This window comes from Myiozetetes cayanensis, unplaced genomic scaffold (assembly GCF_022539395.1).
Source record: "Myiozetetes cayanensis isolate MyiCay16 unplaced genomic scaffold, myiCay2020 scf15, whole genome shotgun sequence".
Lineage (NCBI taxonomy): Eukaryota > Metazoa > Chordata > Aves > Passeriformes > Tyrannidae > Myiozetetes > Myiozetetes cayanensis.
The window spans coordinates 313,769-339,152 of NW_026087159.1; the positions used below are offsets into that span (position 1 = coordinate 313,769).

At 46.4% G+C, this 25,384-nt stretch overlaps 1 protein-coding gene across 1 annotated transcript; it reads left to right on the forward strand.

The window, feature by feature from the left end:
* Positions 1-4,856: 4,856 nt before the first annotated feature.
* On the forward strand, positions 4,857-20,127 carry LOC126637257 (transmembrane protein 182-like). The gene is made up of 5 exons (XM_050310365.1): positions 4,857-5,009; positions 6,893-7,010; positions 8,845-8,943; positions 11,477-11,614; positions 19,004-20,127. The coding sequence occupies exons 1-5, from the start codon at positions 4,857-4,859 to the stop codon at positions 19,231-19,233; spliced, it is 738 nt and encodes a 245-aa protein (XP_050166322.1). The 3' UTR covers positions 19,234-20,127.
* Positions 20,128-25,384: the final 5,257 nt, after the last annotated feature.

Here is a 25,384-nt window from a genome sequence, read left to right on the forward strand (position 1 = left end):
GGAAGCTGCTCCATCCAGCCCCACATTCCCGGGCACTGGCTGGGTCCTGCACAGATCCCAGCCCACCATTCCCTTCCAGCCCCACTTTGCAGCACTGGGTCCATAAATACCCCTCAGCTGCATTAACCATTTGCTTGATCTGCAAAGACAATATTCCCTGCAGCAAATGCTTTCCCAATGAGTCACTCTGCCCCAAATTTAACCTTCTGGGTACTCTGGATTTTTTTCTGAAAATTTCTTTAGAAAATATAAAAGCCCAGCTAAAGCTTTCATGAAGCATTTTCCAGCTGCTTAGTGGCCAAGCCCTCTGACTAGTTTGTATTTCAGCCCAGAATACCTTTGATAATCTTTGCCAGTATCCAGTGTTGGTGGTCTTAAAATTCTACAACCGAGTGGAAAACTGTTAAATGCTCAGGCTTCAGAGCGTGCCTAATTAATTCTTTCCAGGGATTTAGTCCTTTAAAAAGTGTTGAAAACACGGATTCAGTGTATCATTGAATATTGCATGGTTCTGTGGAAATAAATTGCATCAGTTTGATTCCTTCAGGAGTTCAGAGAGTTATTGCTCTGTGCTTACTCTGGAAGTTTACAGGAGTCTTTGCAAAGTTCGGGTTAAAACAGGCAGAAGTTGTTACTGATGGCAAAGTGGGAGCCCAAAAGCCACGTCAGAGAACTCCAGGCACGCAGATCAAGCAGCCCCTTCAGAAATCTCCTTTGCACTGACAATTCCAAAAGGCATTTCAGCATATGGACTCCTTTTAATATTTGTATTTTGGGCAGCAAATCACTCTTGTGTTTATTTAATTTCACAACTGCTTAAGGAGATTATAATGGCTTAATCCTGGAAAGGCCCAGCAGTGCTTAAGAAGCAGGTGAGGCAAATTTGAGCTTTTTTTCTCTCCTGAGATCAAGTCCTGGAGGGGATTCAACCTCCCAGGAAACATTAAGGATCTTTCAACATCCAGGCTTATGTGCTTCTTCCCCGAGACGTGGAGACGGGAGACGTGGAAAAGGAGCATGGGATGGAGATGGACTGGAGATTGTAATTTTAATGCAGAATTAAAGGGGCAAATGTCAACATGGGTGTCTGTTCCTCTCCCTTCCAGCACAGGTCAGACTGGGGGATTGCTCTTTGCCACCACCTGGGGATTTTGGTGGCTTTTCCAAAGCAAAGTTGGAAGTGCTTTGCTAGCAGTGGTCATGGTCTGGTTGGCTTTGCTGCCTTTGGTTTCTCCTTGTTCTGAGGTTTGTGGAGACAACAGCAAAGGAAGGGACTCATGAGAGATGTTCACCTCACCTGCTGCTGGAAACACTGCGTGGAAAATCCTTCAGACTGTGATAGATCATGGAATGATGGAGTAATTTAGGTTGGAAAAGACCTCTAAGATTGAGTCCAACTCTTTCCCCAGCACTGCCAAGGCCACCACTAACCCACATCCCCAAGTGCCACATCCACATGGCTGTTAAATCCCTCCAGGGATGGTGATTTCACCAGTGCCCTGAACAGCCTATTCCAGGGTTTGACCCCCCACGATCATCAGGCCAAGCTCCAATGCAGAAAGGTCTGCAGATCTCCAAAGGGACTTGGGGAGTCTCCACAAGCTGCCCTGAAACCTCATCTGTTCATCAGATTCCAAGTAATTTCTGCTTTCAGCAGGAAAAAGTGAAAATATGTTGCTCTATCTACATAAAATGTAAATTTTCCTGTGAGCATGGATCAAACTATCAGAAATAACGACAACACAGACTGTGCTGATGGAGCCTTTGATCAGTCGAAAGGTAAAACACTGTTTCTGTGAAAAATCTGAGCTGACTTGCCTCAGCTTCTTGCTGGAACATTTTTGTTTTGGAGATTCACAATTTCTGTTGAAATAAGTGGGGAAAAAAACATCAGGATCAATTAGGAAATAATGAAATGCTCAGGGTTACAACTTTGCCTTCCTTCCACTTAAGTTCTAGGGCTGTCCTTGGTGGCACCAGGGTTTGATCTCTGTGGATCAGAGGATGCTGAAGGCACGTCCCTGCTGGCACCACAGGAGGTAAGGGAGGAAAGGGTGGGTTTGTTTTCCTTGGGAATTAAAGGGTCATGGTGGTGGTCAGTTAATACACCTCCCTAGCTTTGGTGTAGCATTCCAGAGATCCCAACACAGGCTGCAAAGGACAACCACGTCATTATCACTTTCTACAGGCTGTAGGAGAGACCACATGGTCTCACTGTCCATCGTGTCCAGGAATTTTTCAGATCCTGAAGGTGACGAGCACGTGCTTGGGGCTGTGCCAAGGAATCGTGGAATCATCACAGAGTGGTCTGGATTGGAAGGGACCTTAAAGATGACTCAGTACCAATCCTCTGCTATTGGGGGGGGACAGCAACCACTGTCCCAGGTTGCTCAGAGCTCCATCCAACCTGTCCTTGAAAAGAAACACCTGCCAGGAGTGGGATGTTCATTGCACTGAGAGACGCTTCGACCTCGTGAGCTCAGTTCCTCTTCCAGGAATGTGGAAGATGTTTGACTGGGCACAAGGCAGCCCGTGAGGAGCCAAGGCTGGGCACCAGCAATGCTCTGCCTCAGCCATGCAGGGGTTTCTCTGCCAATGGGACCCAGAATTGCCGAGGACACCTTCCAAATGGCAAACAGCACTAACTGGGAATGTGCATTAGCATAAATACAGCAATGCCAAACACAGCTGACTCAAAACACACCCAGAAATGTGGAAGTGTGCATTAATCCCTTTTTTTTTTTTTTTTTAAACACACAAGTGCCCACTTTGCATTTTAATTCCATGCAGTTGCAGGGTGATCTACGAAAATGCAAAGCCTTGTCTTCGCTGAGCTCCTTCAAGCGTTGCCAAAGCTCCCCAGTCAGTCGTGTCCAGCTTTGAGGTGGAGATCACAAGGATTCTCCTCGTCTCTTCAGACAGGTTTAGCCAGAACTCCAGGTTATTTAGGTGGAACTGATTGAAATTACACTAATTGATGATTCAGGTGATAGATACGTTGTGATTTGTATTTCATTGACCCTTTTATGCTGAATGCAAGGGGCTCATCTCATTGCAGTTGTGAAGTAGCGGATACCTGAGATGGGGATGTTATGGAAAAAGAGTGGATGTGCTGGGATGGATTGGGCTGGGAGAGGGTTGATATGTGTAGGAATGGGATGAGTGGAGGTGTAGGGAGAGCTGACCACAAGCACCTGCATGGGAACCTGTCACAGGATCGGGGAGTGCTTCCAGTGGAGGTGGCAGCACAACATGGAAGGGTGAGTTAAGTGGCTGTGGAGGGGCAGTGTGTGTTTATTCCTGCAGAATCACAGGACTGTGGCTGAGTTTTGACCTGTCCCACCTTTCCTTTCTCCCTGAGTCAGTTTGGTGACTTCTCTGGGCAGGGATCTCACTCCTGGATCCTATGGGATGCCTCGTGCTCACATTCAGGTCGAACAAACAGCAGCTCTGCCCCTGTGACACTGAGGAAGAGAGGTCTGATGTGCTGTTTCACAACTATCATCTCTGCAACATATAAGTAAAAACAATGCAGACAATAGAAGAAATGATTATAATTTGTCTGTTGTGCCTATAGAAGAAGGTTGAGTATATTCATCAGTCCATATGCCACAACAGTTGGCTACAAATTTAGTCAAAATTATACCCAACCCTTTTCAGGTTTCATTACCAGTGTGCAGTTGCTTTAAGATACCCATATGATTACAGGTAACTTTAAATATTAAATTGATTTGGAAATTCATTTGGCAATACAAATTCCCGTGGGATAGGGAAGTCAACATCTTCATCCCTCCCCTGTTTAGAACAGGTCGTGACTTAGGCTAAGGTTAGAAAATCAGAACTTGATTTTCACTGTCATTTGAATTTCCTCCCCCAGCCTCCTGGCATGTCACAGGAATATAGTTATTGCCCTACAGAAATTATGATTTTCCTGCTCTGGCATCCCATTCCTGGCAGTGATCTACAGCAGATGCTCCAGCAGGAGCCAAAAACGTTAGGAACCAAATGGCAATGAAATTCCACTCAGGAATGTCCTCGTCCCCAGGAGACACTTCTCCCACTGCAGGCTGGGGTGGTGGCAGGGGAATGGAGGCTGTGCAGGCCACTCTTCCATGGCAGGAGAGGGAACATCATCCCACAGCTGCACAGCGAGACACCCCAGGAGTGTTGCTGTGTCCACAGGGTTGGTGTAGCTCCAGGTGGACCTGCCTGATGTAGGGGTGTTTGCACTGGTTGATTGCACCTCTTCCAAGAGGACCAGGATACTGAAGATGTCACCAGTATTTCAAGGTTATTCTTGGATCTCTGGGGTTTCTCTGTGTGGCAGCTGCATTTTGTTCAGAGGAAGAAGGAGAAGCACGTTCCAGAAGTGCCACTTCTACTGCACTTGTGAGGACACAGCTGGAGGTGTCTCACAGCAAAGGCTGAGGACACTGAGGGCTCCAGGGCATGGTGAAGATATTTTAGTTCATCTCTGCTCACACCAGGCTCATCTTCTGTTAATCTGTGCAGAAAGGCAGTTAAAAACTCCCTGGTGCCCTGCGAGCTGTGCACCGTGACTGAGGGCTCCCTGCTCCTCTCCTCTGACACGAGCAGCCATGTGTTCCCTTGGAACCCTTCCTGCTCTGCCTCCAGAGCGATTTGTCATGATCCTTAATGCCACAGCTGTTTGGTTCCACCAGGTCATCTGCTTTTCTTAGTCCCGTTCCACCACCCCCTGAAACTCACACCAGCCGGGAGATCATCCCCCCCACCATGGCCAAAAATAGCACTTCTCTCGCCCCTCTCTTCCAGCCAGCTGGGAGAAATCAGGGTTTTTCTTCTTTTCCAAATTCCCCCTTCCCTCGTGGTGTCCCATGAAGGCCGGCATAGCTGCCCTGGCAGCCGGGATCCTCGGCGGCACCGGCGTCCTGCTCTTCCTCATCGCCTTCGGGACGGATTATTGGCTCCTGGCTACGGAGACCTGCGGCGTCTTCCAGCCTGAGAACAGCACTCTGAGCCCCAGGGAGGTGAGCCCTGAAATCTTGTCTTGCTCTGCAAACACTTAACTCCTGTAAATAATTTAAAATTTTTACGTCCGGGACGTTGTTTTTTGCTCAAAGTGACCTGTTAATGGAAAACAGCCTGAGCCAAAACTTTCCGTTTTTAAAAAAGCAAACCCAGCTTTTCCATAGCATTGAGCATTTTGACTGAAGTAAAGTGTGTCTAGGAAACATTAAGACAACGCCTCTGTAATCTGGCAGATATGAACATTAGAGAATGAAAGGCAAAAATGTAAGAACTTTAGTTGTTGACAGCATTTCCCTCTAAAGACAAAAGATATCTGCTGATATTTGCCATTAAAAGATTTCTCCCTCTGTAGTTTCTTCATTTGAAACTGGTTCATATTTAAAAGTGTGGGGCTTGGCAATCACATCTGAAGTGATACAACTGCAGCAGAGACAGAAAACAAAAGGGAACATCAAATGCAGAGCAGTGTAGACAAGTTCCTGCCCATCTAATAGGAGGAGATCTGTATGTTTTCAAATTAAGGTTTATTGAGGATTTTAGTTGGTGGGGAAATGTAATTTCTGAAGGGCAGTTTGGTGTTTTGGTGCCAAGGACTGATGTCACTCGCTTACAGATCCTTTCTAAAGGTGGATTCTCGCTGCACTTGCTGTTGTCTGACTCCTCAATGAAATCACAACCAGCTCAGTTCCTCGAGCCACCCACTCCTCCAAAATGTTTTTGTGCTGATCAATGTGTGGCTTCAGTTACAAAATGACAGGAAGATCCTTGTTGTGTGCAGACTTTTTGTTACTTCAAAGTTCAATCCAATTAGGTTTGATTTTTTTTCCCCGGTGTGGTGACTCACCCTGGGTGAGCATCATGATGCCAGCAAGAAATACTTTCCTTTCATTTCAGAATCCCAAAATCAAATGTGGGGCACTGTTTGCTTGAGTCATGGTTCCAAATGACTTTCTCTGTTGAGAAAAAACACACATTATGATGGAAAAGCTGCCTGAAGAAGTGAAAGAGGGACGGGGTCTTTACCATTTCAAGCAGCACAGTAAAGCCCTGGAGATGGCAGAGGGTTGTGGACAGAGAAGTGCTGCTGGTTTTGAGCACTTGGGAAGTGCCAATGTTAATTGTTTCCCATTTTTGTTGTCCTTTAAAGTGGAGAGAGCAGAGATGGTTCACTGCACGCCACCAATAAGCATCTCAAACATTTCAGATACGCTCCTGGCCAAGTGTTGCTGTGCCTGTTACCGAGGCAGAGCCACTTCAAAGGCACCAGGCAGAAATAGGAGCTGCTCTTGCTCTTCCCTCTGAGCTATTTTATTTCTATTTCAGACACCGTTTCTATTATTTCTATTTTTATTCCTGTGTTTTTACCTTCTCTGTCCTTTCTTAAACTGTCAAATGCTGTTCCTCACAGATAAGGATGGGCTGAGTGTCTGCAAACAGTGAAATTGCTGTGGATGCACCAAGTCAGCAGCCACCCAGCTGAGGGGGTTTCAGGGCTGAATGTTATCCTTGTCACAGTCAGGACCAAAACCTTGTGCTCACAGGTCTGGTCTGGGGGTTGAAGGAAGGGGTTTAAGAAGTTGAACACACCCAGATGCTCAGGTCCCTGCCATACCCATCCAGCTCTGGGCTATCAGTGGCTTAAGGGTATTAAAGAAGAAGCTGGTTCGTGCAGGCCTGGATTTTGGACAATTTGTTATCAGAACATTTTGGAACTCTGATACAGAAAGCCAAGAACAGCAGCTGCCTCCTTTTTCCCCCAAACCAACTCAAACAACAAATGAAAACTCCATCAGAAAATGAAAGCAACACCTGTCCAAGCAAAAAAATACACACTTTGTGCCCTGATCTTCCCTGGATCAGCTGGACTTTCGTTCCTCCACAGGCTGAAACACCAACGGAGACCAGGAAGGAGATCCTCACTTTCCACCACGAGGGCTTCTTCTGGAGGTGCTGGTTCTTTGGTGAGGGCCACCCAGAGACCATCTGGACCTTCTGGTACAGTGAGTATGATGCCACCACACCGTATCCACAGCATTCACTCACGGTCTGAATGGGAGACAATTGCAAGGAAGGCTCCCAGGGGTGCTGAGATGGTTTTATTTCATGTTTTTCATTCGCATTGTTCCCCTCCCAAAAGCAAACCTGGCTCACCCTTTCTGTGCCCTTTCTGTGCTCTTTTTTGAACTTGGATTTTGCTCTCAGTGGGCTGTTCACAGAAATGTAGAAACATTTTTATGCCATTTAATAAACCATTTTCAAAGTCATATGAAGTGGTGGCTTCATAACCCACTTCACAAAGCTCCACAACCCTTCCTCACATACCTCTTGATGTTTGTATTCAGCTAAATTTGCTACACTTGAGCCCATGCCCTTCCTGGTCTTCCGTTTTCCACCCCGTTTTCCACCATCAGGATGCTGAGCATTCCCACCTCCCACTGATTTCAGCACAGGGAAGGCTGGACATGCACATGTGTGTGGTGTCTGCATGCCCAGGACCAGTGGTGGACTGTGGAGGGCCATAAACATGTGTTTATGCTCTTTATTTTAAGATCTTGCCTGCTTTGCTTTTATAAGGTCATCGAAATTACACTTAAGAATAATCAGAGATATAATTAATTTATTTTTTTCTGAAAGCACATTTACTCTTCCAAAAAAACCCAAAACCCTGAAGGAGAAGGTGAAACCTGTTCTGACACCCCAGCCGGTGCTGACTGGTGGCCCTTGTGCAGTGAGGGGTGTTGGATTTAAACACCACTAAAACCTTGACCCTGTGCCCGCTGAGGCTTCGGTCCCCTCAGAGGTGCTCGTGTGGTTGTGGAGCAGCACAGTGGCCTCACAGGGCTGCAGATGATGCAGGTTCCCACAGTAAATCTACTCTGCAGTGATTAAAATTTCAAATGACTTTGCTGTCTCCCCCAGCCCCTGACCTGTTTCCTGTAAAATCTGGCAGGAATAGTCGCTGCCACCGCTCAACTGAACCGCGTGAGGTTTCTCCCACAAAGTTTTTGATATTAAAAAAAAAAAAGAGGACAGGCTGGAGAGAGGGAGTTTGCTATCAAATTACATCATATAAAAATACATAATATAATGCCACCTGAAGTGAAATGACTTGCTCTGATAACTGGCAAATTTGTGCTACTTCTTTAGGTATTTATTATAATAGGATTGATCATGGCAAATTAATTTGCTGCTCTCATGGATGTAATAATTAATTCAATAGGTATTCCATAGTCAATTTAGCATGAACTAATGTCCACCTATTATAAAGTGTTCCTTTGAGCTGGGGAACATATTTAAATAAGTGGCCAACCATTAATTAATTCACTTAACATTCATTCTATTACTGTTAATCACGATAAGCCTCAGTGGTATTAATATTGATGGGGCACTTCCATTCTAATTGTGCTTTCCCTTCTCACCAACTGGAGGTCTTGAAAAGAGCCCTGTTCTGGTACCCAAACACCTTTGCCACTTCCAGGTGTTCTGGCACATTCTCTGGAGGAAAACAGCAATGGGAATATTTACACTGATTTCAGTTGTTCCATCTTTCATGATTTACGTCCACCTCAGACTCAGGTTATGAACATGAGAAACGGTACCAGGAGCAGACTCAGATCCTCTGCTATTCCCCCTCTCTCACCATTTTTCTTTTTACTGATTTGATTTATCTAACCAAGATTTACCCTCCTTCTTTCCTCCCCAGCCTTCTGATTTCAGTGAGGGTTTTGCAGGTTTTACAAGACAGCACATCCCCATCTGCATGCTGTAATGGTGATTCTGCAGAAAACAAAAGCAAACAGGGATTTAATGATTTTTTTTTTACTTTTTTTTCAGCCAGCCAAGCACACCCCAAGTTCTGCATGCATGGATACCTGTTCCCCATGCCCATTGCTCTTGGACCTTTCCCCCACCCCTCCTATGACACAACTGCAGGTGGGTTTCTGTCCTCCTCCCCAGCAGCTCCTTTCCCAAGGGATTGGGTAGAGGTTTGGGATGTGTGTCAGTGCCTTGGAAATGCCTGTGGCCAAGCACGGACTTTTGGAAAACCCCAGACTGGGGGCACGTCAAGATGTTCCCCCACACCTTATCTGCTCCAGACCCAGCATTCTTGGCCATGAGCTGGGCACCCTCCCACTGTGTGCTCAGCACCTACTCCGATGAGCAAGGCAGCAGATTAAATCCACTCCCTCCCGCCTCCTCACTCACTGGGAGGAGCTGGAGACAACGGGCGGCTTCATCCAGAAAACCCAAACCCATTCCAGTGCTGACTCATTCCCGCAGTCAGGCTTCTTGGGAGAGCTCTGGGGTTGATTTAGTGAAAAACAAAAATAAACAAACACTGGAAAATCAGTTAGAGACCAAATTGTCAGAAGATCCCCGTAAGTGACTGGCTTATGTTTAATACCCCGAACACGGCGTGGTTGGAGAGCTGCCTTTCAACCAGCTCCCTTTTTATTTATGTTTCTCTATATTTTCCGAGTTCTTTAATGAATCAGCTGCTGCTAGGAATTTTAATTTGCTAAATTGGTGGCAGCAGCTAGAATTAATTCAATGATCTTTTTTGAAATGAATTGATTTCTTTAAATAGTGTGCATCAGTCTGCACTGCCTCCGGGGATGCAGGGCAGACGTTCTGCACAAACAAACATCTTGACCTTTTCCTTAGCCTTTAGCAGTACCTTTCTTATTTTTATTCTTTTTTAAATTTTTTTTTTATGAGAAATTAATTTAAAAAAATATTGTCAGTAGGAGAATGTGAGGGAGAGCAGCCAGTTTCCCTTGCTGTGCTGTGCAGAATTCCTGCCCCGGGGAACACGCCCGGGTGGTGTCAAATGGCTACGAGGGACATTGTGGATGGCAGGAGGTGAAGGAGCTGGGTGCAGGATGTGCAGCAAGCACATGGATTAAGCAGTGGGATTTTTCCTGCTTAGCAGAGGCAGGAATGATGTTTCTGAATGGTCTTGCTGATAAACACACTATTTTTTTCCGTCCTAAATAAAGGGCTGGAGGCATCTGCCCTTGTCTGTCAGCCCCTGCTATGGAACCCTGCCCAGCTGCCTCTCTCGGGACAGGTCCCGGCAGGATCCCGATGTTCATTGAGATCTTTTCCAACCTTAAGGATTCCATGGAGGTGCTGGGAAGGGGGCTGTGCCCGCCCCTACCCCTGTGATCCCTGGGGAGACGAGGGCATCTCAGCTCCCACATTTAGGGCAGTGGAAGCGCCGGGGATCCTCCAGTGCCCCAGCTCCCTGCAGAGCCCCCGGGGGGGCGGGGGGGGGAGCAGTTAACACTCCTTTCTTTCATTTCTAACCAGTCCACCCTCATTTGCAAGTGCTGACAGACCAGGAGGCTGTCCAAGAAGGGTCCTCCAGCTATTACCTGCTCCAGAGATAATTCTGCCTTATCTGCATCCTCCGAGGCTCCCTGAGAGAAACGGGTGATGGGAGGTTAAACATGAAAATGAATTCAGTGGTTTTGGAGAGTTCAAGATACTTATCTCTGCCTAAGTGGCTCTCCTGACAAAATGGTTTCAAATGAGGAAAACGCATCTCCTCGGTATCGTTTTTCTTTCAAGTGTGAATCATTTCAGCATTACCCACTTGCTTGTGCTCGGCTTAAATCTCTCGAGCTAGAGCTCCTGAAAAACAACAGGCACAGCGAGATGGGGTGGTCTGAGGGGATCAGATAAATCAAGGGAGCAGGGAGTGGGGCATCAGGGGTTCTCTGCTGGAAAACCACCACCTTTGGCTAAGGTTTATAGCAGTGACTGGAAGAGACTTGGCTGCAGGGAGACTGAAATTAGTGGACTAAATCCCACCCTGACCCATCTTTTGGGGTGTGATGGACACAAGTTTGCTCGGCTCTGGGTGGGGTGGTTGCCTGAAGTCACAGCAAAACCCCAAAGTCAGTGGGTGAAGAGGCAGCTGTTCCCCTGCCCTGTTCTGCTCAGTCACAAAGGCCATTAATGGGGGAAATCAGGAGCTCCCATTTTCCCTGCACTCCTGCCAGCAAGCACTGCCCTTCTTTTAAACCAGGAACCTGGCACCTTCCCTAAGCGTTAATTAAAACAGAACAAAGCTCTGGGCTGATTCCACCTCTCCAAGTTTTGCTATTCTCTTTCCTTTCTTGCCAAGCTTTTCCATCCCCCCCCCCCCCAGGACCAGCTAAGCACAGTGTCCTTTCCTCTCCACCCTTTCGTGGCCTGCTTCCCTGGCAAACCCTCCCAACCCCTTGTACTCATTCCAATCCCATTATGTAGGGCACGACATTCAACCTGAACTTGCACCAGCCCCAGGCAAAGCAGGAGCCTCAGCTCTGCCTGACACACTACACATGGCAGGTGGTTGTTTCTGCTGTTGGTTAAACACAGAGTCATTAAGGTTGGAAAAGAACCCCAAGATCTTCAAGGATGGACTGAAGAAAGCCTCTTTTGCTGCCCTTTGCCTGACTTCCCTCTTGTTGTGCAGTGTACAGAGGGTTCTGGACGGCGTTCATCCTGCTGGCCGTGGCTGCTGGGCTGGTGGGGGGGCTCCTGCTGGTCTGTGGAATTCCCTTCGTCAGCCCCCGCTCCTACAAGGTGGGAGGCGGATTCCTCCTGCTCTCAGGTAAGGGCATGGAATGCAGGGGAGGCAGGTGGGGATGAGGTGCTGCCTGGGGCTCTGGTGGGAGCTGCGCTGCTTGGAGTAAATGACTTCCCTCTTTCCCCTCTGGAATTAAACCCCTATGAGCTCTGAGCCTGATGAGTGGAAGGTGTCCCTGCCTATGGCAGGGGATTGGAAAGAGATGGCCTTTAAGGTCCCTTCCAACCCAAACCATTCTGGGATTCCATTATTCTATGCTCAGTCAGGCCTTTAGCAAGGAAGTCCTTCACAGAATCCTAGAATATGCCAAATTGGAAGGGAGCCAAAAGGTTCATCGAGTCCAGCTCCTGGCCCTGCACAGGACCATCCCCAGGAGTCACATCCTGTGCCCCAGAGGATCATCCAAACCCTCCTGGAGCTCTGGCAGCCTTGGGGCTGTGCCCACTGCCCTGGGGAGCCTGTTCAGTGCCAACCACCCTCTGGGGGAAGAACCTTTCTCTGAGATCCAACCTGACCCTACCCTGACACAGCTCCAGCCATCCCTGGGTCCTGTGCCTGGTCCCCACAGAGATCAGTGCCTGCCCCTCCTCTGCCCCTCACAAGGCAGTTGTAACTGCAATGAGGTCTCCCCTCAGTCTTCTCTTTTCCAGGCTGAACTTAATCCTATCAAAGCTGAGATTTTTGAAAACTACTTTTTTTTTTTTCCCCCTACTCTTCTATGCAACCCAGACAGACAGAGCCTTTTATTTGAGTAAAGCTGTGTTAAGCCTGTGCAGCATCAGCCCCACTCTGTTCCCCGAAGTCAGGCTTTGCATTTAGGCTGCTCCTGCCTCTGTTGTTAACATCTGGAAACCCACAGAGGGATGAAAGGCAAACCCTGCCATCCAAAATGGGAGGGCTGGCTTAAGGAGACCTGAAAAGATGAAGCGGTGGCACAGCAGGAAAATGAATTAAAAATAGGCATTTATTCATTACTCCCGCTGCAGTTACAAATGATTCCATTGAATTATCACTTGGGCTTTTTCCTTTTCTGTATTTGAGAGGAATAACTGGCTTCACTACCAGGAACTCAAACTCAGAAAAAAGCTCTTTTGCCACTCAAGCAGCTCCAGGCTGGATCTCAGCTGAGCTGTGCCAAGTGAAGGACTTGGTAATGAAATCAGGCCTTTCTCTGAAAAACCACAGCTTAATTACAGATCCTTCACCGGGTCCTGCTTCCTCATATCTGGCATAAATCAAACATGAGGCAGTCTCTTTGCTCTCAGTTTAGGCTCTGAGTGTGCCCGAATTTGGGGAGGGCTGAAAACGTTAATGAACGTATTTAACGAGAAAGATCCCAACATTTATCTGTGTCCCCAAGTGCCACATCTGTGTGTCTTCTAAAGCCCTCCAGGGATGGGGACTCCACCACTGCCCTGGGCAGCTGTGCCAGGGCTGCTCAGCCCTTTCCAGGAAGAAATTCCTCCCAATGTCCAACCTGAACCTCTCCTGGCACAGGTTGAGGTCGTTTCCCCTTGTCCTGTTCTCTGTTCCCTGGGAGCAGAGCCCGACAACCACCTGGCTCCCCCCTCCTGTCAGGGAGTTGCAGATCCAGAAGGTCCCCCCTGAGCCTCCTTTTCTCCAGGCTGAGCCCCCCCAGCTCCCTCAGCTGCTCCTGCTGCTCCAGACCCTTCCTCAGCTCCATTCCCTTCCCTGCACACGCTCCAGCCCCTCCATGTCCTTCTTGTCTGAGGGGCCCAGAACTGGACACGGGACTGGAGGTGCCCCAGCAGTGCCAGCACAGGGACAGGCACCAGGCCTGTGACACACTATTCCTGATCCAAGCCAGGTGCCCTTGGCCTCTTGCCCACCTGGGCTCACCTTGCCTTGTGTTCAGCCACTGTCAAGCACCTCCAGATCCTTTTCCACCGAGCAGATTTCCAGCCACCCTGCCCCGAGCCTGGAGCTTTCCATGGGATTGTTGTGACCCCACAATGGACAAAAATCCAAGGGTTGTACCAGGGAAGGAATCTTTCTCTTCACCCCTGTAACCCAGGCCCCAGGGAGGCAGCAGATGTGCCCAGGGAGTGTGTCCACTCTGCATGTTGGGCAGAGATATCACAGAAAAGGCTGTCGAGTGATACCGAAAATCTTCCTTCTTTTTTTCTTTCTTTCATTGTTTTTGCACTTTATTTGACTACTTCTTGATTAAAGGGCTGGGGCGTAGAATGTGACACTTTTTAGGAGAGCTGATTATGCATCACATAAACCTCTTGGCATTAGACAAAGATGCTGCTGTTAAAACTGAAGTTTGTATTAATGCAGCTTCAATGTGAACAGCAATCATTGTTATTAACAGTCGTTAGGGGAACGAGTTCAGCTGGAAGACACTTCCTGCTGTATTTTCAATCCAAATGAGAGCAGGAGGATGCAAGATGTTTTTCAGCAAAGTTTCCTTAGTGTTCCAGCTGTTCCTTTTATTTTTTTGGGGGGTGGGGTGGGGCTTATCCTGATCTGGATCCTACTTGGCCTTGGCTTCCTGATGGATTCAGCTTCCATCCCTCCGTGGCTATTTTCTGGTTATCCTTTCTAAAAATCTTTTGCATAATTGCACTCAGCAGTAGGAACAATAGATTCACCACAGCTTCAGCTCCCCAGCCACCCCTCTCCCTGGGACAGCGGGATGTGGAGGGAGGGATGAGGCAGGAGAAAGCGCTTCTTGTCTTCTAATCATGGCCTGGGGGTCAGTGTTAATTAACCTCCCTTGCAGAAATGATCTCTCCTTGAGGAAGTGTGAAAATGCTGGCGATTTGTGGAGTGGGAAGGTGGGCTGGCAGTCGGGTGGTGAGATGATGGGGCACCACGTCGACCCCTCAGGGAATCCTCTGTAGGCACCTTCATTCTGCCCATGAACCCTCCTTTTGGCAGAGGTTGTGACGGCACAGCCATGGTTAATCACTGCAAAAGGATGTAACTTTTACTACCACCAAAGGGCTCTAAAGATATTGAAAACTCACTCTCAAGCATTCATGGGTGACCACCCTGACATGGTCTTGAGGAGTGGTGTGTGTCCCTCTGTGCCAGGGGAATTCAGAGCCACCTCCCTTGATTTCCTCTGCTGGGGGACTTGGGAGAGGCAGCCAGAGCCCAGCTGGCATTTGCTGCTGCTGCTGCTGCATTTGCACATCCACTGTCCCAGCTGGGCAGCTCTCCCTGCCAGCCTGCTCCCAAAACCTGGAATACACCAGTAAATAGCCAGTGTGCTGCTTCCCTTCCAGCATTTGCCATCCCAGCCTGAGCTTCAGTGCTTCCGAGAGGGTGGCAGATCCTGCCTGGTGACTAATTGTCCCCTTGTTTCAAAAGTCAGATGACAACATGATTAATTATCACTACAGTGTCACTGAGAGGGGTGGGTGAACTCTGTGCTGCAGCTTCTGGAAACTCTTTGAAGTGCTGAGACAACTTTGCTTGTGCTTCTTCCTTTTCTCTACCTTGTGCTCCTCAGTTTTCCTTTCTTTTGGGCATTAGAAGGGAGGCCCTGGCACAGGTTGCCCAGAGAAGCTGTGGCTGCCCCATCCCTGGAAGTGTTCAAGGCCAGGTTGGACGGGTCTTGCAGCAACCTGGTCTGGTGGGTGGCATCCCTGCCCATGGTGTGACCAACCTGTCCTTCAACGTGACCCAACAGCATGAAAAAAAGAGGCAGATTTTCCAGTCCTGTGGGTTAAAGTGCTGATTCTTGCTCAGATCTTCCCAAATCCAGCAGCACTTTGGCAGTCTCAGGCTCCCCACGTGCAGTAAAGGCTGACAGTTCTGTAAGGGCAGCTGAAGGTCACCCCTCCATTTCCTCGTTATTAACATCCTTAAGAGGCAACTGGTGAAGGAGGAGAACGAGTCAAAGTTCATTATTCTCGTAATTAGCAGATTACACAAAAGTTCAGCAGCTTCCACAGAATAAGAGTTAAAGATTGAGTTCACTCACCTGTCCCTACAATTAGCAGCTATAAAGGTGTCACAAGGAAATAAAGTGAGAGAAAGGAAAAGCTCGACTCCAATTTACCCGCAGGGAAGGTGCAGCTCTGGGAGGGGGGGATGGACCACCAGGGTCCCCTGTTCTGCAGCGTTCAAAGGAGACAGATTTAATACCCCACTTCAATTTGCTTGCAATTAGCCCCTCCCCAGAAGATGCCATTGACCTCATCAGCACCGAGATGGAGTTTCACAGTTAATTTTTTTCCTCTACCATCCTGATGAACAGAGGCAAAGAGGGAGAAGCAGAGAAGGGAAAAGATCACCTGGGGAATTTTCCAGCAGTAGAAACCACAGGGATGCTGAGAGGATTGTAAGGATGGTTTGGTTTGATGAGGTCTTCGCTTCCCCTTCCCCAAACCCAACATGCATCCTGTCTCACAGGTGTGGGTGCCAATGCCAGTCTCATTTTTAGGGCAGAAAATTGTGGGTTTTTCCAGTTTTTCGTGTTACTGCCCAAGGCAGGAGGGAATGAATCTGTCTCTGCACACCAAAAGCTGGCAGGAAATGAAGATGACTTTTCACAGCATCCAGGGAAGGAGGTGGTAAAGTGAGACCTGTCCAAAAGATGAAAAATCCAAAATAAAACGGCATTTTGAAACAAAAATGCCAAACACTTTGGCAACATGGAGGTGAAAGCTCCTGGTTTTGTCGTTGTGGAGAGTCTGCTGGTGGTTTTAAGGGTGACAAATTTTAGGCAGTTTCACAAATACTCTTGATTGCTCCAAACTGGCATTTTTGGCTGAGCAGTTTTTGTTGAGCTGCCCTTTCTCTGTGTTCCCACCGTCCTTTGGCTGCACCTGCCCTTCTGATTTTCTCTTCTCGCTGAGGACATGGTGCAAATCCCAGGGACTCTTTGTCACTCAGCTGTAATTATTCCAGGGAAGAAGGCTGCTTACTTTACAGTTTCTTGTCATTTTCCCAGAGTGTGAAAACATTCTTAATTTAGATGCCATGGCTGTGCCATCACCTCCAGTACCTGTTTAATAATAAATCCTTCTCTACCAAGGCCTGACTCTCCTCCTGGGGCAAGGGGAGGGATCAATCCCAATCCTTAGCTCCTGCCGAGGTTGGGGATGGGGCCACCCCTCGTGGGACTTTTCGCACCCTCCTCAGTAAGAAATGGAAGGTTTTGATCTGATTACTTAAAAATAAAAAGAGACTTAGACCATCTAAATTGTCCTGGGTCAAGTCAGCACAGAATTCCTGGTTATTTAAAGAAAAACAGGAGGATTCCAAAGTACTTTACCAGACCACGTTCTCTCTCCCACTGGGGCTACGGTTTCATTTGTGTCTCTTACCATAGGTATTATAAGTTAATGAAATAGAAATTGATCTTTAAAAGAGCACTTTTCAAGGTTCAGTTGCTATCTAATTAATTTAATTTTAAATTACATCGGTAATAAAGACTTAATTGCCTTCTTATCAATACATTGTATTTTGTAAAGGACATGCGACTATTTAAACACACGATGGTTTTCTTACAGTAGAATAATTGGTATTTTAAGCATACAACTATCATGGTAAGTGTAAAATATTTATTTGTGCACTTAATTTCAAGTGGTATCAAAACCTCAATGAACATGCAAATGTTGCAGCAGCTGCTGTTTAACTCCTCGCCTGCCTCTCCAGCGAACACAAGGACTTCTCCACATCAGGGAAAAGGAAAACCACTTGAAATAACAGTGGAGGGTGAGGTGAAGAATATTCATAGGGTTAGGCTGATTTTTTTGTTGATAAGATTCCATTTTTTAGGGTGTGGGAGGCAGTGTAATGAATGTGTTTAGGATGGGTAGCTCCAACTTCTGTATAACTTGTAGTGAGGACTTTGAACCCTCTGACCTTCCTGTAAATCTCATTTTTGGCTGTTTATATCCATTATAAACAGAATCACAGTGAAACACTGGCATGTTTTATCTGACTGAGGATTCAGTAATCACTAAGCAGATAAATCAGCATCAGGCTTTACCCCCTTCCTTTCCTTGGCAAAAGAGCTGGATTTTGGAGTGTTTAAGCTGCCAGGAAGAATAATGAAATACGCTACAACTACCTTTGATTTAAAAATGGCAAGGGGAGAAATGAAATCCTGCAGAAGCCACAACACATCCACAGAGCTGTGTGGTAACTTGTCAACTGAATTAATTTCGAGCTGTTCACTTGGAACTATAAAAATATTATAAGCTGTGATGTATTTCTTTCATATGTGTGTGTGTGTCTATATGTTATACAGCACCTTTTAAAAATAGCAGCTTCTGGCTGTGAAGTACCAAGACCAGATATTACTGAAGTGCTTTCAGACCTGTCATCACACCATCACTACTTAGCGCAGTTTAAATTCAACATATATTAAAACTAATATGTATTTTCAATTACACGCAGTAAATAGTATTTGGGCCACTCCAATTTTTGTCATCTCCTTCCTATGGGGGGGGAGACTAAACCTCCAGGACTTGGATTATGGGGAAAGGAGGTTCCTATTAAGGCACTGAAGGCCCCAAGTCCAGGAGGTGTCTGTTCACCACATGCTTTTCAGATGTGACCAAGCTCTTCCCGCTGACCTTCGGCGGGAACGCAGCTGGAAATCCGAGATGGGGAGATCTCCTGGGAGACCTGTTTGGGTCATGGGCATCCTGCGAGGGCAGGGAGGCTCCCGGGAGAGCAGACCCCTCCAGGAGAGATGCTGACCCTGCACTCAGTGCTCAGGCTTTGTGTGACCTCAGCTTTATCTGGCTCCAGGAGGACCAGGAGGTCTCACTCGCCCACGTGAAGTCTTTGTAGCCTTCTGGTAAAAGCTGCTTATTATTTTTTTTATTATTCTGTTATTTTGTAGCCCATCTAAGATTGATATCTCAGAGCTATGTGCCTTTTGCACTTTATTATGTGTTATTTCCTTGCAAAATAGGATCATCTGCACCTGCTGGGGGTGGCAGGTTCAGTTGCCATTAGCAGGACCGATTCCCACATCCTTGCTTTTCTAAACTGGGAATTGGATCTGACACTGCTTGGAAGGGTAGGTATAAAAAAGGAATAGTGAGTCTTGGTGTCTCCTCATTCATCTCAGAGAAATTAATAAGGCAAAAAGGCACCCTTGGGAGAGGAATTCAGGTCCCTGCTGAGAACATGAATCGTGTCCACGATGGTTCCTCATGCCCATCTCCAGCTGCAGCAGAGCCAGCTTCTTAAAGCACAAGGGCAGGAACTGGTCACAGTGGTGTGGGTCTCCTCCAGGACAAGAGGGCTTGGCTTCCACAGGAACCTGCAGAGCAACATCATGAATAACAATTCTGCAGCAGTAAGCTTTGGCTGAAGGACCTGTAGGGACAACTGGAGATCTGTCGAGATCTCTTCTTTACTTTTACTCCTGTGTTCCATGTGCAGGCAATAACTCCTCTCTGTCTCTCTTTCCAGGAGGTTTATTTCTCCTGCTAGTGTTTCTCTTCGTGATGTGGAAGGAGTTTGCTGCTGACTTCCAGAAGTACATCCTGCTGGAGAGGAGCGAGAGGTGCCTGGACGATGTCCCCGTGCACGTCTACTACGGGTGGTCGTTCATGTTCGCCGCAGCCGGGGTGCCCCTGGTCCTACTGGCTGGACTCCTCTTCTTCCTGGTGGGCAGAGACATTATGAAGTCCCTGGAGTAAGACAAGTTTGGAGAAGGCTTTGGTGATGTAAAGAAACAGGCACAAGTTTTGAGGACTAGATCGTTTCTGTAGCTATAATTGTCAGGGTAAATTACACTCACTCTTACGGGGAGGCAGGGATGGAGCACTGAGCATCCATAGAATGGTTTGGGAGGGGAGGGACCTCAAATCCATCTCATTCCACCCCCTGCCATGGGCAGGAACACCTGCTACTAGCCCAGGTTGCTCCAAGCCCCATCCAACCTGGCCTTGGACACTTCCAGGGATGGAGCAGCCACAGCTTCTCTGGGAAACCTTTGCCAGGGCCTCCCCACCCTCACAGGGAAGAATTCCTTCCCAATATCCCATCCAACCCTGCCCTCTGGCAGTGGGAAACCATTCCACCTTCTCCTATCCCTTCAGGCCCTTGTCCAAGGTCCCTCTCCAGCTCTCCTGGAGCCTCTTTAGGCACTGGAAGGAGCTCTGAGGTCTCTGTGGATCCTTCTCTCCAGGTGAACCCCTCCAGCTCTCCCAGCCTTGCTCCATTGCAGAGCTGTCCCCAAAACCAGCCCCAGGTGCAAATCCAGCTCCAGCATTTTCACCCTTTGGAGAAGTTTAGTGAATGTCTGTGGGCTTTGTATGAGATTTCTCTGCAGCTCCATGGATTGTCAGCAGAGCCCCACATCCATATTCAGCAGAGCCGGAGTTTTATGGCATTCCCAGCATCCTTGTTTCTTGTAAAAGGTAATCGAATCTGGCTGCGAGGGGGACGTTCTAATGTCTGTTTCTGAAAAGCAATTAAGGATGATTTTTTTTTGCTTAGCTGGCTCTAATTGACGTCAAAGGACAACCTTTTTAATGGGATGTCGGGAAACACGGGAAACTTTTTTTTTCCTTAAAAGCCCTGATTCTGAAGATACAAATTTACCTGGACCTAACCTAACTTTCAGTAAGGGAATAAACCAATTTCTCTGGCATGAAACTTAACCTGAATTAATTGGTATTTCTTTACAGCAATGTGTTACTCCACATTTAATATTTTCCATGGGCACAGTGTTGTGGGGATCCACATCCCAAAAACTGAAAGGTGGTCAGAGGTTGAGGGAAAAGGAGGGGGGACAGTGAAACCATGGGTCATGTCTGTGCCCCATCAGTTCTTATAATTCCTCACTATAAATTCCCTTGGAATAATTTTTGTCGTTACTCTGAATTTATTATTTTCCCTGGACACAGTTTTGAGAGGTTTCTCAAGCCGAAACCAGAAGGGTGGTCAGAGCTGGGGGAAAGGGGAAGGGGGACAATAGCCCTGGTATTTTTTCTCTGCCCTGTTGTGGTTGACCCTGTCAGCCAGCTCAGCTTGGGACCTTGTATTCCACGGACTCTGCACAGGAGTCAACTCTACAGGGACAATTTCCATGTCATTTAGGTGTATTTAAATTCTTGCAATCACTCAGGTGCCCGTTGTCTGACATGGCAGTGTCAGAAGAGCAAAGCATCCCTAATTCTCCACCAAAGCATCCAGGTACTGGGTGGGTGTGGGGGGGATATAATTTACACTGAATATGTGGAGGTTTGGGAAGACACTTGAGAGATGACAAAGATTTGATCTTGTCATGTTTTTCAGGCTGGATGGTGATGCTTTGAAGTAGTTGGTGGGGTCTTTGCTTGCTGAGCTCATTTGCATAAATTTTAAATCAAACTTCCTCCAAATGTGTGCAGTTCTCCTGAATGTCAGAGTTTGTGCTAAACATACATCTCCTGAGCTTTATGTCATGCTATTGACTCAGTACAGTTAATTAATAATGGAATGTAAATCTCTTCTAGAAGATTGTTGGCAGTATAAAACTGTTTGTTAATGCTCTTCCTAAAATATTATTCAAGTCTGGCGTTTCTTTCCTTTTGGAGCAAGTTCTAATTATTCTTTTACAAGATTCATGGCATACATAGAGTGAGAAATTGTAATTCCCACATGGAAAGATTAGTTCTTTCATATGAATAACAGGCTTGGTCTCCAGTTCTTAAGCAATATTCACACTGTTTTCCCTTCATAGAAATTTTGTTTGAATAGAATTGGGATATGCAGGTAAAAATCATGGTTTTTTCCCAGGAAATGGATGTTTTCATGATGTTTATAAACACACAGATATTTCAGTGTTTTATTTGACCATTCTAAACTGGATTTTTTTTCCTGGTATCTCCTTGGGTTATGCCTGTGCCCTATCAGTTCTTCAAGGGATAATTTCTCACTCTAAATTCCCTTTGAATAATTTTTGTCATTTAATTATCTATTCAGTGTGGAGACGAACACTTATGGTCACAAAGAATAAAAGTATATAATCCAGGAGCAGAAGAGGTCAAGATTTACAGTCACTTGCCTTTCCCTGATCCCATAAAACAATCCAAGCATGTAGAAATGATGATCCCATAAGGGACACCAGGGCAGAAGAATGAGAATGCAGCAAGAAATCCATCAGACTTATTGATATCTGTGAAGCCGAGGATCCCTGAAGTTGTGAATATAGAAGTGAGTTTTATATTATAGAATGAAATATTTATTAACTTTCTCCATCTGTTCTTTAAAAAATTTAGTTTAATGTCATCAAGGCATTTATGGAACACATTGAGTTTAATCATGCAGCCATGCCTTAGGGAGCAAACCATCCCTGGAGACCTGCTCTTTCTGGATCAGCTCTAGAACAAGCAGTTTAAAACTCCATCATTCTTTGGAAACTCACGTGGCTTGGAATCAGTGTTGAGCAGAGGGTGAATTTTGGGGGAATAAGGAGCCCACTTTGGCCTCGAGTTTCCTGTGGCAAGTAGAGCTCAAGCAGACAAAATTTTGTGCGAGAGTCATCATTTCTGGAGGAGAAATTTCAACCCCCAGCCTAACGAGCTCAGTGGTGGGGTCTGAAACTGCAGAAACCACGTTTTTGCTTTCATCTGTTGAATGTGAGGAAGTTTGATGAAAGGATATTATGGAGCAGTGACAAGGACCTAATTCTGATCCAAGTTTTGTCATTATAAATCACGAGTAATTCCGAAGATGCAGCAGACCCTTATCACTGGTAAACATCTGTAAGTCACATCAGAACCGGGACTAATAAATACATTCAAAGATGCATAATTAAAACAGTGATTTCACATCACTCTGATGAATTTTAGTCAAGGATTTCTTCAAGGATGCTTTTCTCAGATTAGCATTTGATGTTAGTAAGCAATGAATAATTCCATTTTTTCTTTCCAACATCTGGGACACTTCCTGCTTTATTTGCTACTTACTGAACACTCTGCAGGAAATATTAATGAATCCTGGGTGTTGAAATGCAGGCCCTGTGATCGTGCTCAGGAGGCAGAGTTACGTAGGAGAGATGAGGTGTCTTGAGATTAAGAGGCTGGATTTTGGTGAAGGTGGATATTGGGAGATTTGCCAAACCTGAGGAAGATACAGGGATTTGAGGAGGTTACCCAAAAGTCAAGTCCCTGTAGCTCCTTCTTTCATACAAGGGAGATTTCCCCTCATATCTGGTAGGCAATAATCAATAATAAAAGTTTTTCCTCTTGGTCAGATCAGCTCTTTTACCAGAAATCTGACACCCAAGGACTCTCTGAGGCTGGGAAGGTGCTGGTGCTTGGGACCATCTGACCCAAGGAGACATGGACCAGGAGACCAGCACTTCATGAGAGCATCACTGCCATGCCCAGCTGCTTTCTCACACCCCCAGAGGCCTGGAGGGTTTTCCCTTTCTTGGTAAATTATAAAATTCTATGTTTGGAGAGCTCTGCTGGCTCTTCAGAGAAACCTGCGAAGACCTGAGGCAGGAGAGCTTCCAGAGGAGGAAAGAAATGTTCTTCTGTATTAGCGTGGAGTGACTTTGGCAGGAGGGTGAAAACACCCTCTGCCATGGAAAACAGGTTGACAGGAGTTTACCAAACTTCACTCCAGCCACGTGTATAATCCCCTCTGGGATTGCTTTGACCCAGCAGCACTGAAACCTTTCCACTTCCTCTTTTTGTCCAGGAAAATCCCCGTTGTCTTGGGCAGGTGCAGTGTTTTCCCCTTGGTCACACTCCCTCCTGCTGAACAGAGGGTGGGTCTGCAGAACAAGGATCTGCCTCCAAGAGTCCCTCCATCCTCCTCTCGTCCTTGCAGCCCCCCCCATGCAGAGAGGCTTTGCATCCCTATGGAAAACACCCAAGGAAAATTCCCAGCAGCGTTCCAGCCCCGGCCCTCATCCTGCTGAGTCAGCACCTTCCTCCGTGCCTCTCGTCCCTCGGGCACCGCCCGGGGGGAGGCACAGATGGGGGTGCAGCAAAGCAAGACCCACACCAAATTAAAATAAATGAGGGAAGGCGGGCTGGCCCCACGCTCTGAGCACCGGGCTGTGCGTCAGGGCAGGATTAAGCCCCATCAGCCCCGGTCCCATTTACAAGAGTGCGCAGCACCTCAATCCTACAATCAATAAGCTGTACATGCTGCAGCACAAAGAGCTCTTATCTGCAGTACCACTTTGAATTTGGTGAATTTATTTAATCCCTGATGCCTGCAGAGCATCAGTCCTGTCGGCTGGGTTAATTTATTTATTCCGGTGATGTATTTTTAGTCTTTCAAGTCCTTGACATTTGAGAAGCAGATTTGCTTTTTTTCTTTTCCCCCCTTCTGTTTCCTAAAAAAAAAAAAAAAAAAAATTGGAATTGAAAAAAATTATTCACAGAAATGTGGGTTTTTTTCCTAATTCATCCTCCAATTTTTCTCTTGGGAGCCAAGGGAAATACTATATCAATACTAATAACCTTACACTGAATGGGTTGGGGAGGGCTCCTTTATCCCTTGTTTGGCAGATCCTGTTCCTAAATCAGGGCTGGATCTGATCTTCTCTCTTTCTTCTCATTTTTTTTTTTCCTATGAAGATTTTCTCTTCCTCTTAAAAAAAAAAAAGAAAAAAATTTAAAAAGTTAAAAAATAACCTATTTTTTTTTTTAGTTATATCCAAAATTCTGTGCTGCATTTAGTTTGGGAATTGTCATGAATGCATGTGATGCTCTCATCTCTTGGAACTTGGTATTTCCAGGTAGGATCAGAACCTTTGGCTCGACCCAGAAGAACCAGTGGGTTAAACAGTGTGACCACTGTTAAAAAGAAATACCAAATGAAGAATACTCTACAGCCACTGCTGTGGTGCTGCAGTAGTGATTATTATCAGAGCTGTAAAAATGCATTTTAATTAACCCAACTGGTGGGTACCAAACATTTGGTTATGGAAGAGTAAATTGAAGCTTTATAAGGTTCAGGATCAGCAAAGAAGGAAAAAGTCTCACCTGACCTTGGGTGACTCAAGAACGGCCTCAGAAAAGCCAGAAAAATTAAAAATAAAGTGGCATGAAGGGCAAGTGTGTGAAAAACACGGGGTTAATTCTATAGTCCCCATTTGTTTATTTTCCCTATCCATTATCCAGTGTTTCCCTGTGTTTACATTAAAAGAAGCAACAAATACTGAGCAGAAAGAGCCACCCCTAGAACAGGGACAGTGACATTTTCTGGTAAAATATATCACATATCCTCAGAAACAGTTCTGTAGAGTCACAGAACAGGATTGTTCTTCCATCTGAGATGCTGTAAGAAAATTTTTTGGGTTTTCTTCTGTTTAAAAACCAGCCAGGGGGAGAAGATGTTCACCAAAGCATTCAGTGCTCAAAGAACATTGGCTGAACTGGCTGATTTAAGATTTTATTACTGAATAAACCTCACTGGTTACAGGCTGGAATCATTGCAGGGCACGGTGAATAAATACATTCTGAAATAGGGGCATCAATTCTAGATATTTCCCTGCCAAAAAAAGAAGGGAAATATAACAATTTAGACAAATCAGCCTTAAAATTGGTCCTACTGGGTGTTGAGGTGGAGACTTTGCATCAGCCCACCTCAGGTGCTGCCTCCCATGTCATACCTCAGTTCCACAAGGGAGGTCCTTACGTTGTGAGTCAAATATTTAGCCCCCAAATCCAACCATTAATCAAATTTATTGCACTTCTCTTGCATCACATCCCCAAAATAAGCTCAGGGGGGTTATTCCATCTCCCAGCCAGGACAGGCACCCTCAGCCACTTTGCTCCTGGTGCTTCCCTGGTGGCATTTCCGTGTCCTTTGGTGGCATTGTTTCCTCTAAGGAAATTC